The sequence below is a fragment of the Penicillium digitatum genome, chromosome 2 (assembly GCF_016767815.1).
Source record: "Penicillium digitatum chromosome 2, complete sequence".
Classification (NCBI taxonomy): Eukaryota; Fungi; Ascomycota; class Eurotiomycetes; order Eurotiales; family Aspergillaceae; genus Penicillium; species Penicillium digitatum.
In genome coordinates this window covers 3,724,228-3,742,489 of record NC_089385.1, presented here as the reverse complement: position 1 = coordinate 3,742,489, position 18,262 = coordinate 3,724,228, and the positions used below count along the sequence as shown (strand labels likewise).

The 18,262-nt window shown below is 50.5% G+C and overlaps 6 protein-coding genes across 6 annotated transcripts; 1 reads left to right on the top strand and 5 right to left on the bottom strand.

The window, feature by feature from the left end:
* Positions 1-788: 788 nt before the first annotated feature.
* Pdw03_7347 (Low-temperature viability protein ltv1) lies at positions 789-2,353 on the bottom strand (the record flags this gene model as incomplete). The annotated part of the gene is made up of 2 exons (XM_014678501.1): positions 789-2,283; positions 2,334-2,353. 2 exons carry the CDS (start codon positions 2,351-2,353, stop codon positions 789-791), a joined length of 1,515 nt encoding a protein of 504 aa, XP_014533987.1.
* Positions 2,354-2,969: 616 nt separating this feature from the next.
* Pdw03_7346 (Ribosome biogenesis GTPase Lsg1, putative) lies at positions 2,970-4,997 on the top strand (the record flags this gene model as incomplete). Its single annotated transcript, XM_014678502.1, has 1 exon — positions 2,970-4,997. The coding sequence occupies one exon, from the start codon at positions 2,970-2,972 to the stop codon at positions 4,995-4,997; it is 2,028 nt and encodes a 675-aa protein (XP_014533988.1).
* Positions 4,998-5,412: 415 nt separating this feature from the next.
* Pdw03_7345 (Acyl-CoA dehydrogenase, N-terminal) lies at positions 5,413-7,013 on the bottom strand (the record flags this gene model as incomplete). Its single annotated transcript, XM_066101630.1, has 4 exons — positions 5,413-6,219; positions 6,288-6,500; positions 6,601-6,846; positions 6,939-7,013. 4 exons carry the CDS (start codon positions 7,011-7,013, stop codon positions 5,413-5,415), a joined length of 1,341 nt encoding a protein of 446 aa, XP_065956713.1.
* A 780-nt stretch (positions 7,014-7,793) lies between these two features.
* Pdw03_7344 (Spo12) lies at positions 7,794-8,242 on the bottom strand (the record flags this gene model as incomplete). The annotated part of the gene is made up of 3 exons (XM_014678504.1): positions 7,794-7,881; positions 7,939-8,028; positions 8,094-8,242. 3 exons carry the CDS (start codon positions 8,240-8,242, stop codon positions 7,794-7,796), a joined length of 327 nt encoding a protein of 108 aa, XP_014533990.1.
* A 423-nt stretch (positions 8,243-8,665) lies between these two features.
* Pdw03_7343 (Sad1/UNC-like, C-terminal) lies at positions 8,666-11,281 on the bottom strand (the record flags this gene model as incomplete). The annotated part of the gene is made up of 1 exon (XM_014678505.1): positions 8,666-11,281. The coding sequence occupies one exon, from the start codon at positions 11,279-11,281 to the stop codon at positions 8,666-8,668; it is 2,616 nt and encodes an 871-aa protein (XP_014533991.1).
* Positions 11,282-12,243: 962 nt separating this feature from the next.
* On the bottom strand, positions 12,244-14,166 carry Pdw03_7342 (Serine/threonine protein kinase, putative; the record flags this gene model as incomplete). Its single annotated transcript, XM_014678506.1, has 1 exon — positions 12,244-14,166. The coding sequence occupies one exon, from the start codon at positions 14,164-14,166 to the stop codon at positions 12,244-12,246; it is 1,923 nt and encodes a 640-aa protein (XP_014533992.1).
* Positions 14,167-18,262: the final 4,096 nt, after the last annotated feature.

The window sequence follows — 18,262 nt, the reverse complement described above, 5'->3', positions numbered from 1 at the left end:
TTATGGCTAAGGCTATCACACCATCCGAGAACATCTCGCCTGACACATGCACTACGATTCCATCACTCCAAATTCAAATACACTAGAAGAACGCTACCTAGAATAACCACAGCCCGAAATACCTCCATGTCGATTTAACAAATTGTCGCCTCAGAATCCTGGATCAGCTTCGATCTAGATGACACACTCCACAAATTTCGACGAGCCTCGGCCAACGCCTCAGTCCGCTTTTCGAATCAATTGACGCTTCAAACAACAAGGTTAGCGTGTATTTCCTCAAAGACACATTCCTGCGGTGCAAACGCAACTGCCTTCACAGATGGCAGGACCTTCAAGCGAGTATCGGCGCGAATGGTTCGGGCGTCTTCCTCAAGCGCACGGGCTCATTGATGACGAACGATGTCGGCAATTCTAAGGTCGATGGGCTATCCGGTGTTGTGAAACATGGTATCGCCGCTGAAGATGTTGTATTCTTCGGTGATAATGCGATTGCGATGTGCAGTCTGCGCAGAAGGATGGGATCATGGCCGTTCTGTACGATGAAAAACAGCATTCTCGCTTGGATGGTCTCAATGCATTACAAGTGAATTCGTGGGCTGTTGTAGAAACTATTCTCGTCCATGGAGAGTAGTGGAGCATCAAGACATAAACGTAACTTTTGGTCAAGCCATCAAGAGATATCAACCCTAACGCACAGGTATGCCGTAATAAAATAATTAAAAAAAGAAGCCAAACGCCATGTCATGACTGGGGTTTCCCGTCGTCTCATATGCAGTGCAAATCTTCATCTAAGCTCTTCCAGAGACTTTGCTCTTCTCTAGGATTCGAGCTGGGCCGAGACCGGATCGCACCTCATCGAGCATTCTGATGCCAATGGCCTCATTGCCATTCCTGCCACGCTTGTGCTTGGCACCGTGTCGCTTCGCCTGTCCACTGGTGTTGGGGTCCCAGCTGGAGAGGAAGTCGTCCATGACGTTGTTGAAGGTGCTGCGGCTGTAAACGGCTTCCCCATTACCATCAACCAGACTAGGGGCCTGGGATGATGCGGTGGACATGCCCGTCATGCCCGTCATGTCGGTTGCACCTGTCATTCCACTGATCATAGACATGCTGTCATCGTATTCGTCTTCCTCGTCAAGAGAGTAGAGCTGCTCAACTTTATCAAATCTATCGTCAAGGAGACGGTGGCCTGCAGTACGAGCCAGGGCAGACGACGTCATCGAGTACGCAGACGGGTTAGTCAGAGCACCCTTGCGCTTTTTCCGGCGAATCGGCGTTCCGCCAGCAGTGAAGACGGTCGAAGCCATAGTCTGCGATGCTGCGATTGTGGGTGCAGCCGGTGCGGGAGCATTGCCGGCTTTAGCATCTTTCTTGAATTTGGCGAACTCGCTCATCCAGCTCTGATCAGTGGGCTGCATATCAGGAGCCGGCTTATCGTGTTCTGGCATCTCCCCGGGTTCCATTGTTGAATTCGCAGGCTCCTCTGGTAGTTCGTCGTCCATTGAGCGATGAGCCCCAGTGCTGTGAGGCTGTACGGGCGCTTTCTCCGTGGCATCCGACTCCCATCCGTCATCTTCGACATCGTGATCGAACAGAGAATCCTCCCAATCACCCTCGTCTATTTCCTCTGCATTGGCTGTTAATTCGCCAAAGATTCCATCGGCGTCGCCCTCCTCCACGAACGCTTCGTCCTCCAGCGCCTCCAATACCTCTCGCAGGCGCGGGTCCATGTCAGGCTTGAATCCAGCAATTGCGTCTGGGACGTTCTGCTGGTCCTGATAGGTTGGCTTGCGGACATATGACGAAGCAGTTGAGCGCATGTCGCCATATTGAGAGCCATAAAGGCTGGGACTAGCGGATGCGCCCTGACTATAAGTATCTTTATCCACGAGCGAGACTTGTCGCAGCGCATCTTCCAGCTTCATCCCACGACCAGCCCTACCCTTAGCCTTCTCGGCCTTGGCTTCGACAAAGTACGCATCTCCATTGCCGCTTCCTAGCTCGCGGAGATGCTGCATGTAATCGTAGCTGGAGTCATCGTAATAGACGCCGTAATTGGCAGCCTCGCCCTCATTTTTGCGAGCACTGTCACCGTATTCGGACTGAAGGTCAAATAAATTTGGTAATATCTTCTTCGAGGTGGTCGATGCGGAAGACGATGCGGGCTCAGGCGCGGGACCTCCGACCTGGTAGAGGAAACGGTCGTCCGCACTGGTATCGTGGATCAACGGGTCATTTTGAGACCGGTGAACGAGCTGGAATTTGCTCGCGTTCTTCTTGTCACTATGCATTTATCAGCTTTGGCGCCATCATAATCCTCCCGAGATACGTACATCCACTGTTTGGGCGGCATCTTTGGTTTTTTGGTCAAAGTTTTGGCATCGCAGAAAAAAAAGGGAAAAGTGGGATTGATAGGGTCACGTGTAGCTTATCGCCTCTCGTTCTCCGGGGTCCTCAAAATCTTCGAACTGTACGGACGACGGAGCATACGATGTTTAATGGGGGGTTTCTTTTCAAGTTCCACTCTATTTTTGTTTAATTGGAAAAATGAATCAGTGTGCAACATCGCTTGGAGACTTGGGTATACATTGGGCTCGGCGCTTTGGGGAGGCCCGCATCAATAGTGCTACTTAGTTATATGTTGGATCGCAAGCCATAGTCATGGAGCATATTGCGATTCATGGCAGAGTTATATTTATTGTTTATTTCTATTTTTTATACCTAGAAAACACCGTTAAAACGATGTAAACTGTACGGAGTAGAAAGAAAGTACTTGTGAAGCAGGGCCATCTACTTGTCTGGAAGGCTCTGGGCAGCGGGCCAGGCGGACAAAGGGGCTGAGTCAGCGTTATCTTATCCGTCTGAATAATCCAAAATTCCCTTTTTCAGGTGGGGGTTGTGCCTCTCGACTTAATTTTTTATTTCCTACAACTTTTTTCAATTTTAGGGAATCGAAAGTCATCGCCATTATGGTTTTGGCTAAATCCAAGAAATCGGTGGGACTGGGTGCCAGTCTCATGAACGATCGGTTCGGAAAGGGTAAAGCATCATCTCAGAAGAAGGTCTCTCACAACAATGCCATCCAGCGCACAGGTGTCAATGGGGAAACCTACGTCACCAACGAGGCAAAGGAGGCCTCATGGGTCAAGATGCGCAGTATCACCGAACAGGCAGCGCTCGACGAATTCCTGAGTACCGCTGAACTGGCCGGAACGGACTTCACCGCTGAAAAAATCAACAACGTCAAGATCATCCACTCCGATCAGAAGAACCCCTTTCTTCTCACCCCCACCGAAGAGAAGAAGGCTTTCATTAAGCACCAGAAGAACAAGGACCGCCTCACTGTTCCCCGACGACCCAAGTGGGACCAGTCCACAACTCGAAATGAACTAGAAACGATGGAGAAACAAAGTCTGTTGGACTGGCGACGAGGACTGGCTGAGCTGGTTGAGAGCCATGATCTGCTGATGACCCCATTCGAGCGCAACTTGGAGGTCTGGCGCCAGTTGTGGCGTGTTATTGAGCGGTCCGATCTTATCGTGCAGATTGTCGATGCGCGAAACCCGTTGCAGTTCCGGTCGGAGGATTTGGAGAGTTATGTCAAGGAGATTGATCCTCGAAAGCAGAACTTGCTGTTGGTTAACAAGGCCGATATGTTGAGTCTGAAGCAAAGAGAAGCTTGGGCTGAGTACTTTGAGAAGAACAACATCAACTTCCGTTTCTTCTCTGCTCACCTCGCCAAAGAGAAGAACGAGGCCCTCGCTTTGCAGGAGGAAGGAAATGACTCTGATGCTGAACTTGCTCAGTCGGTGCAAAAGATCAACGTGCATGCTACCGAGGATGATGGATACAAGAAGGAGGAGACAGTAGAGGAAGAAAGAGCTAAGCTTGCCGACCCTCGGCGTTCACTTGGGCCACATATTCTGGACACTGAAGAGCTGGAAGAGCTATTCTTGGCCAACTCGCCAGAATCACTACCGCACGATGACGAGTCTGGCGAAACCAAGCGGAAGACCACAATCGGTCTGGTCGGTTACCCCAACGTGGGTAAGTCTAGTACCATCAACGCCCTACTCGGTGCGAAGAAGGTCTCTGTCTCTGCCACACCAGGTAAGACCAAGCATTTCCAGACTCTCTATCTCTCCCCCGAGATTATGCTTTGCGATTGTCCCGGTCTTGTGTTTCCCAACTTCGCCACCACCAAGGCCGAGTTGGTCGTCAATGGTGTGCTACCCATCGACCAGCAGCGTGAGTTCACCGGTCCCGCCGGTATTGTCGCCAAGCGTATCCCCAAGCATTTCATTGAGCAGGTATACGGTGTCAAACTCAGAATGCGTCCCATCGAAGAGGGCGGCACTGGCGTCCCCACTGCCAGCGAAATTCTGCGTGCCTATGCTCGCGCCCGCGGTTTCTCCACTCAGGGTATTGGTCAGCCCGACGAGTCCCGCGCCGCACGATACGTTCTGAAGGATTATATCAATGGCAAGCTTCTCTGGGTCAACCCTCCCCCAGTCGCCGAGGACGAAACTCCAATCGACACCGTTGAGTTCAATAGCGATCTATACGACCTCGCCCATCTCCCCGAGAGACGCCGGGCTCAGCTTACACAAGCCAAGGTTGGAAAGCACTCCGCTGTAGCAGATGTCGCTGCAGGGTCCGCTGGTGACGTCGACTTGGAGAGCCCCTCTGGCCTAACCAAGATTTCCGTCGAGCCGGAGCTCGGTCGCGTCTCGCGCAACCTTGATACTGGCTTTTTCGGCTCAGAAACAGGCCCGTCTGCTGGCCGTCTGACCCTCCCCTTCCAGTCTCGGTACACCCAACAGGGCCAGGAGATGCGCAAGGCGCCAACCGGCCGCAAGGAGCGCATGATGGTTGCTCTTGAGCGTGGCGTGGATGTCTCTGAGGTGAAGGGCAACATCGGCTCGAAGAAACACTTCAAAGCAAACAAGCGCCTGGCCAAGAGCAAGCGCAACAACCCTGAGGATGACGACTACTAAAAAGTGATTTTCTATATACTTTCATTTGTTGTATTGTTGCTTGCGCTCTCGCAGGCGAGTCGAGGGAGATCGTACCGCTCTCCCTCTGCTCTACGAGGTATCATTTCTGGGCTCATGGGTCTTGGGATGAATGAAATGAAAAATGGTCCTACATGTGGGATTCTTCACGTCATGTCGGGATTGAATGTTAATGTCCATGCTTGTTGAGGAATCATCTTTTTGGCGTTGTGGTTTTTTTTTCACGAGTTGAATAACGAATTATACCGGTCATTTATTCACTTGATCCTATACCAACTTTATTCTACCGTAAGACCAACAAGTCCAAAAATACAAGTTTCTACTGAGCATGTTCGTGCATTCTTATTCAGCCGAAATAGGCAGCAGACTATATCATAGAACATATCTCTCCATCCTCTCAAAGATGACTCTTAGGCTTGAGCCCAGAAGCAGCAAGCAAGCGATCAGCCTCCTCGCGCTGCCAGTTCAACTTAGCAGTAACCGCATCCTTGCGAGACTTGTTCTCGCGCGTACCCAGTTGCTGCAAGTGAACCTCATCAGGACCATCGGCAATGCGCAGAGTACGAATGCCAGCCCACAAAGACGCAAGCGGAGTATCCTGACAAACACCGGCCGCACCATAAGCCTGAACAGCACGGTCAATGATAGTAAGCGCCGTCTGGGGAACGAGAATTTTAGCCTGAGCGATCTCCTTCAGCGCGCTCTTGGCATCACCCTGATCGATCTTGATAGCAGCGTTCAAGACAACGAAACGGGCAGCATCGATTTCAATCCGCGACTTGGCAATCCACTCGAGGATGACACCGTGCGCAACCAAAGGCTTACCGAAGGTCATCTTGCGCTCGTCGTTGACGCGGGCAATCAGCCACTCAAGAGCACGCTCCGCAGCACCAATCGTCCGCATAGCGTGGTGAATGCGACCGGGTCCGAGACGGCCCTGGATAATCTCGAAGCCGCGACCTTCGCCGAGGACTATGTTTGCTGCGGGGACACGCACGTCCGTGAATGTAATGTGGCCGTGGCCGTGGGGGGCATCATCGTATCCGTATACTGTCAACATGCGGTGCACTGTGATGCCAGGGAGTCCGGCTGGGACAAGGATGACGGATTGCTGCTTGTAGGTGTCTGGGTTTGTGGCATCGGTCTTGCCCATGACGAGGTAAACTGCGCAGCGGGAATCGCCGGCGCCGGAGGACCACCATTTCTGTGATCTGGCTGTTAGAAGATCTCTACGATAAGAAGTGGGTTGGTAGGGATTGGAAAAGTACGCACCGAGCCATTTAAGACGTATTCATTGCCCTCTCGACGGATGTTCAGTTCAATATTTGTCGCATCGCTAGATGCAACGTCTGGCTCAGTCATCAGGAAAGCAGAGCGGATCTTGCCCTCCAGGAGGGGTGCAAGCCACTGCTTCTTTTGTGCGTCATTGCCGTACTTGGCGAGTACTTCCATATTGCCGGTATCTGGGGCAGAATTGTTAGTAGCCTGGTGAAAATAGAACAGACATCAGCGATCGATCACATCAATTTGGAAGATGTCTCCAGCGAGTAAAACAATGGGCCAGAGAAAGAACAGAATAACCCACCTCCGAGGCAACCTTACTCTTGCCGAGCAACTCGGCCATCAATCCGTATTCCAGATTTGAGAATCCAGCACCCTGAGTGAAGTGGTTCTTAGGCAGGAACATGTTCCATAGGCCAAGCTTCTTGGCCTTCTCTTTCAGGTTCTCCAAGACGGCTGGGGTGGTAGTCCATCGCTTCTCTCCTTCGCCAAGCTGGGCGGCGAAGACGGTGTCGGCAGGGATGCAGTCTTTTTCAACAAATTCCTCGACCTGGGGACATGTTAGCATTGATTATCTCAGTATCAGAATCAACAATCCAGGAGGTTCTGCTGCCCTGGGTTAGGGTATTGGGAATGAATTACCAAATCAAGCGTCCGCCTGGCCTGTTCACTGACGAATGGCAGGGCGATAGGTGGTATACGAGAAGAAGCAGACATTCTAGAATGTACCGAAGGATTAAATTGAGGTTAAATCCAAGACTACGAGGGAAGTATAAAAAGGAAACGTAACGAGAGGAAGTGGTGGATTGCGGAGAAGTGGAGAAGCCGACGGTTTCTCTCCAGGTGCCTCGGCTCCCGAGGTCAGCGACTGGAGCATTTGGTGATGACATTGTCGATATCTCAGTACTCTGGCGATCAGGTCATGCAAAGACAGCTATGGCCAGTTCAGCAACAGGAAACCAAAAGGGGCATATAAAAGGAGCCCAAAAGATATAGCTCAGAATCATTGCGGCCCTGCTCCAGCATCGAGCTATTGCCGAAAATGGCAATCATTTCAACATCCGAGAGCTGTATGAACTGGACTGGGTTCCTAGCTTACGGGCATAGTACATAACAGCTACGTCGAAAGATCCAAGCCCTAACTATAAAAAGGGTTGATTTTATTTCAATGTGCTCCATGTGATATCCCAAGTACAGTTCCATCCATCCCAGACCCCCCCCCCCCCCCCCCCCGGCCGTACGCACCAAAAGAAAATTAAAATTAAAAAACAAAGGCATTGCAGGTCATCACACAAAAGGAAAACATGTAGAATAAGAATCCTAGCTCACAGACCTGATCATATCCAAGATCTCAAATCTGCCTTTCCTCAATGCATCCGACACAGCGACCGGCGCCGAGTAAAAGAGATTGAAGAAAAGACCGTAGGACCAGAATTTGAGGGGAAAGAAAAGAAAAGAGTATGAAGAGTCAACACATGTCAAAAGAACTGGATCTTTTTAGTTTTCAGTCCGGCCCTGCTCGGCTGAAGATTGTTCGTAGCTCTTCTTACCGAGCTTAGCGAACAGGGACTGGGGCTTGCCGGCACTGCAGAGTGTTAGGTTGGAGGCCCAAAAAGTAGCAAGTCCATGGGAAATCACATACTTCTTAAACCGCTTGCCCTTGATATCGCTCAACTTCTTGGTGCAGGGGCTCATGATATCGTCCGAGGGTGAGACGTACGAGTTTGGTTGTCTGTGATGGATGGTAAGTTTCTTGTATCATGACAGCAAGAAAGATAAGAGTCTGAGGGTACTCACTCCTCGTTCGTTACTTTGTCCTGCAGAACCTGGCGGTGGTACTCCAATGATGAGATGTCTGAGCCCTTCTCGGTCTTGTCGCTTGTACTGGTGAGGGGGGTGTTGGTTGAGCGGTCGGCCAGAGGCTGAGCTTGTGTGGTGGCATCCATTTTTGTAGATATTTTCTGGATTTGAAGAGAAGTGCAGTGATATGTAGTGTGTAATAGAGAGGATGAGGAGGGAAGAGGGTTAACAAAAACAAGTCGGATAAGAGAAGAAAACGTGTTGGAGAAAAATGGGAGATTGTTGGCTGGGCAACTGAGTATGACGCCACATATTCCCTCCAACCAGATATTCAACGGGTGACTATTGTAGACTTTTATTCTCGGAGTTCGGGTTCAAGGTATGCAAATAACACTTATGACAGTAATAGACAAAGTAATAAGTACAGGATTAAAACCAGTGGGAATCATGTTGTCCAATTGTGCACGAAATAGGGTACAGTGTACAGATGCAAAGCGCTAGCAAATAAAGGTCAAAATGCAAGGGTCATAAAGCTATGGCCAAAGCCATTTAAACTGTGAGAGGGAGGATCACAGCTCCGGTGACCATGGATTGTTGGGGTTGGTTACCAGGTCAACATTAGCCGGTGTAGTCATATCCAGGTCAACGGGGCGCCCGTTCAATACAGGCGGCGTACTCTGAGAACGGGGTTGTGGTGTTGCCAGAGTAGGCACAGACATGGGCCCGGGAGACGCAGGTTCTTCTACCTTGTCCGTATCCTCAACATCTCTTTCTAGAGAAGAGGACGTAGGAGTCAGCGGGGAGTAGGCCGCGGTCGGACTAGCAGCGCTATCTTGGTTAGACGAGTCAGACAGATTCCTAACATGGCCACTGTTCCCGCGGTATGAGGACGGAGTTGGGCGTGTCGACCCCGGGCTAGCCGACGGAGAGGCAAAAATTGGAGATGAAGACCGCAGACTAGAGGACCGAGCGACCATTCTTTGGACCGCAGGGAATTCCATGTAGCTGCTTCCCGATCCCCGTGAGAACAGGGCGAGGGCAAAGCAGCAAAGGACCATGATACTCTGGATCACGGTGACTCTCTTCTGGAAAACTAGTTCGTCTGCGAGGACTCCGAGCTGGCCACTTAGGGAGTGGACTTCTTGATGGTACTGCATGCGCTGGTGCTCAAATTCAAGAGCAACGGACTTCCAGATGTGGTCATACTGATCGCGGAATTCTTTTAATCCAGTGAGAACAGTTACGTTGAGGTTTTCAAGGAAGGTAGATGTCTTTGCTAGCTGCCGCTTCTCGACCTTGTTGAACGCATCACGCAAGATGCGGGATTGTTCTTCGATGTAGAGAAGAGACAAGGTTGAGTTCGACTCAAGCATCTGGAGCCGCTTGTGGACGGATTTGTAGAAGGATTCTTGGGTTGTGGGGTTTGCAGATGGCGGTTGAGTGTTTGTAGGCCTCGTAGACTCTGGGGGAGGACTGTTATGCTCTTCCTTGGCATTGGTAGTGGCTTTCCCGATGGCCTCGGATGTGGCATTGTCATGAGCGGACTCCGGAGATACGCTAGAAGCATCCGGGGCAGTCACGGCATATTTGGCAGGCTCACCCTGCTTCCGGGTATCCTCGGCTTTTGGAGGAGCGGGTGGTCCAGCGTGGGTGGCGGAGGGACTACCTCCGACAGCAGCAGTAGAGTTCTGTTTTGGTGGTGGATAGGTCTGATCCGTTGTGCCTGACGTCGACGGAATTGTAGTAGCAGACAGCCCATCATTGATGTCGCAGATATCCGTATCGTTATGTTTCGCAAAAGGGGATGCGGCCTCTGATAGAGGGCTTGGACAGATCTCACCCTCTGTAAGGCTAGATTCCACCGCAGGAATGAATTTCTCGATTAGCACCTCGACAGGCTTAATTTCCAGTTCTTCGAGCAGTTGATTGGCTTCACTGGCCTCTAACTCCTCAACCTCAGCGCGATCAGAGCTCTCGCCATGCTTGTATTCTTCCATCATGGTGGTACCATGCACCCGAATTAAGCTTACCGGGCAAAAGAACTCATGCCCATAATGCGTAAGGAACTCAACTCGAAGATATCGAGCCCAAATCAGCGAGTTTTCTACTGCGAAAGCTTGCACCTCACGAGTGTTGCGTGCCTCGTAGATCCCAAGTTCTTTCCATTGGTCTGGTTTCGCGGGATACCGATCCGAGACACTAACCCGGAATGTGTGGAAGATAGAGCTGAAGAACTCATAGTTGGCAAGGACAACCGTGTCAACCAAAATATCATCGCACAGTTCCAGGATGAGAAATTTGTTCTGAGCGCGACACTCATTGAGCATATAGCTGTCCTTGTTCTCGATGAGTACAGAAGAGGAGCCCTTGCATTCAGGATTCGTCTTCAGTACCGTTGCCGCGCAGTCAAAGGAAGCATAGTTGAACCGCTCCTTGCAAGTAGTGCCGGCATCCTTACGGCGCGACGCATCCCTCTGGAGCGCACCTTGCCCGTGAACATCCACATTGCCTCTCATATCCGCGCCCCCTGCCTGCCTGGCCTCGCCTGACGGGATATGCGAGCCCCAAGCGGTAGGACTAGCCTCGGGCGTCTCAGCACCGAATCCGCCAAAGTCCAACTCGATCTCTGAATCGTCGCCGAGGGAATCCAAAGCGTTATTGATTCCCGCCGGCTGCCGACGGTCTTCCTTTCCAACCGTCGCGGCACGTCTGCCACCTCCAACATTCTCAGCTGATTGCCCGACCTTCGCTAGGTTCTGTTTCTTCCAGTCCTCAAATGAGAGGAAACTAGCACTGTCTAATAGCGAGTCTGTATCTTGGTCCTGCTCTGCGTTCTGGTCTACGGTCGTTCGAGCTGTATCTTCTGTGGTCCCGCTCGAGACACCAGATCTATCAATGACCGGGTCGTTGGCTGCCGCACTTGGATCGGGTGATGTCGAAGCAAGGTACATATCGCGACCCGGTCCCCAGCGCGTCTCTAGACATGGTGGCAGGTGAAAGAGCTCTGCCTCTGTTTGCCGGATACTCTTCGCCGGACATCTTGTCACTAGTGTCGTGGAAAGGGCACCCTGCGCAGTGTTGGAGGGTGGCTGGCCAGTCGCATTGGAGAGTGCGTTGGGGCAAAGAGCCAGAATGATCGAGGCAAGGTATATCCAGGAAGTCAAAGACCGGCCCGCGGTCAACATTCTGTCGATTGGATGATCAGATAGTCGCACGTGTATAGCTCCCTCGGTGAGTTCAAGCTATGAAGTCGACCTGCATGCTACGCGCATCGTGGCTAGGAGAAAGAACAGTAGACTTGGTGAAATTCTTGTATCTTGCTTCAAGTGCGAGGGATTGCGATTAAGTAAAGCCGAGCTTGGCGACAAATGGCGGTCTCTCCAGTAAGAAATGGACCAAGTGGAACAAACAGCAGGTGCAAGTGGACCGGTGGCATCCTAGCACCGGGCTCTGACCGCCTTTCAACTGGAGCACGCTAGGAAGTACGGAGTACAACGTTCACAATTCTAATGAAGACTACAACTACAACGTACAGACTATTCATTAAATGATTTTACAGAGAGCGCAGATCTTCGCGGATGATGATCAATTTTCCCTTTTCACTGTCTCATATAACTAGTTACAGTATAGCACAATCAAGAGAAAATGGCCGCGGTAGTTTCACCAAGGCACCACAATGCCAGAACAGATCGGCTTCACCGCAACTCAGGCCACCCTTTTCCCTGAAGAATCCACGCCAACCCTGTAGTTCGTATGGTGTGCGAAAGCCTCCCATACAGAATCAAATATCCGCCAGCGCATTCCGAACCAGCCTTCTAACCTTTTTGTGATTTTTCGTACTCGTTGTCTCCGCCAGTGTTCATGACCCCCGGTCTGATGTTGTACAAGGAAAAAAAAAAAAAAAAACAGTTTGGACGACCGGGGGTTATGCAATGCACGTGGCAAAACACCATTGACGATAAGACGGAAACAGACGAAACACTCAATCCAAGAACAAAGAGACATAAGACAAGAGAGCGGATCATTAATTTAACGTGGGTTATTTTGAACTTTTTTTTCCCAACTGAATCGAAACATGCAAGCAGACATCAACATGAGGGGAGAGTAGGGTAAGGGTAGAGTAAAGTGCAAGGGAATATCAAGCACCCTAGAAGTGAGCATCATGCCACCCACCAACGAGATCGAGATCGTCGTCACTATTTCCGTAATCGGGAGGAAGGGAGGTGTTGGAGACGTTGCTGCGCCAATCCTGCCGTTCGAGCAAATGGCGGCGGCGGGATTCCACGGGCGACGCGGGCTTGGATTTGGTCTGGTTGTATCCGCAAGTGCCTCGACCCCAGTCGTGTCGCCGAGCATTGGTAGCAACGCTCTTGGGACCAAACACCTCGCGCGACTTGCGAGGCTTGCACTTGCGCGATGCGTCCTCCGATTTGTAGTTGCGTCGCACGTCACCGAGCATCGACCATTTGTCGGTACTAGACGGCTCTTCTAGCGAGCTCCGCAAGGGGCGAGGCGTCCTGCTTGACGCACTCGAGTCGCTGTCTTCGTCCAGGGAAAGATCGCCCAGCACATTGGGTTCCATTTTCAGATCCACATCTGGGCCTTGAGAGCGCTGGATGAGAGAAGCGGAGTCCGGCTCGCGCAATCTTGGGAGGGTAGCTCCCTGGCTTTCTTGGCTCCAGCTGCGAGAGTTCTGCTCCCGTCGTTGAAGAACGGCAAGATCCTCAATCTCGGATTCCTCTTCGTCCCACATGTCGCACCAGCTCTTTGAGATCTTGTCGGCACCTTTGTTACCAAAGACCATCGACAAAGAAGGCAGGGGCTTTGTTGCATGTGACGGCAGTGAGCCAGTAATTGAAACGGGATCAGAGCGAGGAAGAGTCGGAACCTCACGCTTGCGAAGATTGAGCAAGACGAAGGATTCATTGAGTTGAGAGTCGAAAACAGAAGATACTGATGGAGATTCCATGTGAGACGAGAACCAGGATGTACCCGCAGCTTCGGAAGCCGGGAACAAATCCTCGGTATAACTCTCGTTGTCCGGGATGACAGATAGTTGTCGGATAGCCTGAGGGGGGCTTGTCTGGAGCGCCTTTGCCCATGGGAAAGAATCTCCCTGGTTGATAAAAGGGCTTTGGAGAGACGGGGTGCGAAGGGGCTCGCGGTTGGCGCTGGCAGCAACCACCTCGCGATCTTCGGTGCAAAACTCATCGAGAGATTCGTCGTCGGTGGTGAAAGATACGACGCGGCTGATGCAATCGCGCACCTCCAACAAAGACCTCTTAGATGGGTCGATGGCCAATGCATGGGTCAAAACCTCGTAAGTGTCTTGCGACATGTTCGGGAAGATGTCGAAAAGTGACTGGCGATCGCGCACATAATCCGCAAAAAGGACATCGGACTCGGTGGGGGTGACAAAAGGATTACGAGCAAACAGAATGTTCAATAGACAGATGCCCACAGACCAGATGTCGGCCTTAGCGGGGGAGTATCCCGTCATTGTCGGATCATATTGCTCGGGGGCCATGTACCGGTCACTGCCAACACATGCTTCGTAACTCCACGAGTCTTGCGTAGCGAGACCAAAGTCGCCTAGCTTCATGGAGCCATCCTGTGTGAGGAAGATATTCTCCGGCTTGATGTCACGGTGATACAAGCCTTTGGCATGCATGAAGTCGACAGCACTAATCAGCTGCAGCATGAAATCCCGAACGTGCTCGGTCTCCAGTGGACCACGATTATGGCTGATAGCCTCGTAGAGATCTCCATTGGCACAGTACTCCAAGACAAGGTATTTATGAGTCTCCGTGTCGAATGTATGGATCAAGTTGACCAGGTTCGGATGAAACCCAAACCGTCGGTGACACTCGAGTTCTTCGGAGCGATCATCCGAGCCAGTTGAGGTCACCTTGGTTAGACGTTTAATCGCAACATCCTGGCCCGTCTTGGTATCTGTGGCAAGGAATACCATTCCAAAAGACCCATGGTTAAGAGGGGCCACGGTTCGAAAGCGACCATCCAAGGTTTGGCCCTCAATGAATTCTTCGTTCAAACACTCCATGGTCGACATGTTGGCTTGATGATCCCAAAAAAAAGGACGGATGCAGAGATGAGTTGAAATGGGGGAAGGGACAGATGTAATGCTCCAACAAAGAGATGAAGTGAATACAAGTCTATGAGTCGCTTTAAAGAACAGTTAAGCGTCTCAAGAATGCGTCAAAAGTGGGACAAGCAAAAAGCAACCAGGCTAATGAAAATTAAAGAACAACGAAGAGAAGTATCAGGCGCGGGATCTCAAGAGGAGTAGAGACGAGCGAAAAGAAGAGTTGAGTGTTATCAGGATATGGTGATAAGAAGAAACCCTGACTGGCGCAAAATGTCATATAAAAAGAAAATGTACGGGTGAAAAGTGATGGACAGATGAAAAGAGGAGAGAATGACGGCGCAATGGCGTAGTTGAATGGACCCTGGAAGGGTTGTTGACGCTAAGGAAATTGGTAAAGACCGTTATGTGCTCATTTGTATGTCGTTTTTCGTTGGTTAACGGGAAGGGGTCCCAGGTGGACGACACGAATATGTCAAAGAGAGATGGAGAAGTGTGTGAAAGTCGGCCTGATACCGGGTGAATCGAAGAGAGTCGAGATGAAGCGCTGCGTAATATCGTAATTGGAAAAAGATCAAAGATGTATAGGAGAAAAAAAACGGGAAAGAATCCTTCGAACACCGGGTTCAAGGTTGAATGCCGTGACTCAAGTTGAAGATAATTGAGATTAGTGAGTCATGAGGCCAGATGGTATTGTTGGGGGGAAGTTGGTTGGGCGACTTCAGGGATCCGGTAGAGCACCCTTCTAATCCAAGTTGGAAAAGTGAAGGTACTCGATGCCAGGTTGCCCCTGAGGTATGAAAATACGGAAGTGCTCTTACGACAAGGCTCAACCGAAGAAACGTACGATTGCCCACAACGGAAGGAACACTTTCGAATGGGAGCAACGAAGAGTGGGGATATTGATAGCACAATGGCAGTCCGACAGACCGGTGTTGGGACCCTTGTGTCGAGTTGATGGAAGTGAGTCACCCGTGCTCAGGGTGGATCCGGAAGACCAAGGAAAAAGGGGTTTAGAATGGAGAAGCTAAAGAAAAGCTCTTCTGCCGAAGATAGATCACGATCCGATCTTGGAGCTTGAAGTTGTCGATAGAAGAGAACAGGCGGTTCAGGGTTGGCAGAGTCTTGATGAAATGGCAAGCACTGGTAACCTTGGAAGAGTTGGAAGTGATGGAAAGGTGACGGATAAGTGATGGGCTGAGACAGGATTCGGAAGGGTAGGAAGGCGGAAAGGAAGATGGAATATAGGAGAGCGAAAGAGAAGATGATAGGGAACGAGGGAAGATGGAAATTGATGGTATAAGGGGAGAGAAGGAGCCAGGGAGAGAGAGAGAGAGGTGTTGTCAAGGCGTGAGGGGAATTGGAGAGGCAAATTGATTGGCCATACTGTCTGATACCGTAAAATACAAGTCTTCACTCATGGGCGGTTCGTCCGCATGATCCGCATTGCCCACCCAATTTTGGCTGACGCCCGAAGGTCCTTGGCCCGTTTCCGTCTCCCGGGAAAACTGGTAACGTATTGAATGCATACCGGTATTGACCACCAATCGTCTAGGCTCTCCAAGCTTCATGAACCTTCCAGGCATTCCTTATCCAAAAAGACGTCAATCGTCTACGTGATCTCGATTGTAGTGTCGAAATCAGTGTCGACGATAACGCGATAACGTCAAATTCCATTGATTGCCCGAATCGTCGGCCCATCACATCATGTACCCAGTCCTATCTTTCAGATTTCACTCTTTCGACCTTGTTTCCCACAATTATCGAGACTCTGGTTCAGAGACCGGCCAGTCACAATGACGGTTATCAGCAGGGGCAGCTCTTGCTCTTGGAGTCTCGTCGGCCGAAGGCGGATCAGGGTGGCGCACTACTCCCAATGCGTACAATTGCGCAGCCAATTCTGGGGAGGTCAGCCAATCAGAATAGATTATCTGGCCACTATTTCCAGACTGCATGACGCGATAGAGTGGAATGGCGTGATCCTTTCTGATTGGTTCACCCCGGAAACCCACTGCAGTCGGGTTCAGTTCTGCCGTCGAAGGTTATGGTGTACGGTGTGCTGTGCCTATAGGAAGGTACCCTTTCCGCAGGTACTCATGCACGGCGCGACTCGTTTCGGATAGTGTGGACCACCCTGGATTTTCCAAGTCTCTGCCAGTTACACCACTTGCTGCATTATTAACGTTATTCTTTGCCGCGCGGGATTTATGAGACAAGATTCGTCTGACCCATGCTAAACCAATCTGGTTTGCGGGGTCTGATGCAAATGTGTCTATCAGCGGGAAACATCGAGAGTTTGTTCTATCGATCGGACCCAGTTACTGATGTGCCTCCAGTACCAGCAATGGGGCGTTGGAGACTCTCAATCCAAAAACTACAAGACACGTATGTTGTATGTTGACTTGGAGTGGAGCGTACTCCCAACTGTCACGAGTCCCAACCACCTTTCAGACACCCACGCAGCCCTGTCAAGCGGTGAAGGGAAACGCCCTCGCTGCCCAGATGGTCTGGCCTTAGGTCAGGTTTGACCGCCTCCTGCACCCTGCGAGGTCAAACCTTGCAGGTCTCAGGTTGATGGGTACAATATATGCACTTTTTTTTCCATTCAAAAGCATGCTCAGAAGTACATAGTATCCAGGCTCTTGAAACGATAGAGTTGATGATATGTGGCACGACTTCGGTTTCCGGCAACTCCTGTGCGTCACGCGATGTCCCATCTACTTTGTGTGTACTCCGGACCATCACCCCATTCTATCCCCATGTCTGTCGGAAAAATTAAAGCCCTTCCAATCGAATCGTTGGGCGGTACATCATATCTGGAGAAATCCACCGCCTTTCGGTACAACATACAATCTCCCCTAGGTGCAGCGTACCAAACAAATCAACTCTATCGCACTCAGTTACAGTGTACCCAAGATACCACTTTGTATGGGGTATTGCAGGGAGATCTGCCGAAAGGCGATGTGCACGGCTCAGTATCTGGTCCTAACCTCCTCCTCTTCCATCAGCTATCAGCTATTGCAGTTGACTCCGTTGATAATCATTCCCTTTCCCTTTCATGCAGTCTCCTGAGTACAACACATAACTTTAAAAACAACATCCGTACACAGTATGCTGCATGGTTAAAAAAAAAACAAAACAAAAACACCTACTCCGTAGCCTAGTCTACATCAAACCCTCCCAACAGAAAGAATTCGTCATCTAACGTTGCTCACGCACTAGAACTAAACGATCAACGTGTAAGAGTCAACCCCAGCGATTAATTCTCTATAACTGTCCTATCAGCCCCGGCTCTAGAGATGGGTTGAAACGTGTCTTTTCTCTGGGCTTGCTCTAGCTTGCGTGGTTTTGCGTACACAGCCACATCCATGACAACACAATGTAACATGTAATGATAAACATGATACCGGGACTGGAGTTATTTTTCCGAATGCGGCATTTACGATATGAGATATGAGATCCGAATTGCTTTATCAGGTCTCCGGAGCACGCTCCCGAGTACAAGACGAATCGGGGCGATGGAGTGGAAGTATCCTCCGATAGGGACGATAAGAGTCATATTCAGGCCTCGGAACAACACGCTCCGTACAAACAAGATAACATAGTCCAAGGTTCAATTGAAATCATCATCGACTCTGATTATCATGGACTATCATACCATACCCCGCACGATCGTCATTTCCCATGGTCATATCTGAGTTCTGAATTTGGATCCCATGTTAGACGGTCAAGGGTCCTCTTAGGATGGTCAGTCCGATAGTGGAAGTTAGTGTGGTATGATAGCAGGGAACTAGTACAGTAGTATGCATACTGTATACTGTGTAGGTTATGTGAGATAATGAGATCCTGCTTATGGAGAATGGACTTGGCAAGTCACAGGAGGGAGAACAGAGTAATTAAAACACTTACTGAGGGACCACTTCCCCGGATTTTGGTCTCAGCTGATTTTCCTCACTTGGACTACTCTCGAATGTCAATCTAATTTCTCCCCTATATGATACTAAACATGTCTACGGAGTACATCATGACGAGCCCTTCGTTCGTCCACTCTATAGACACGCAG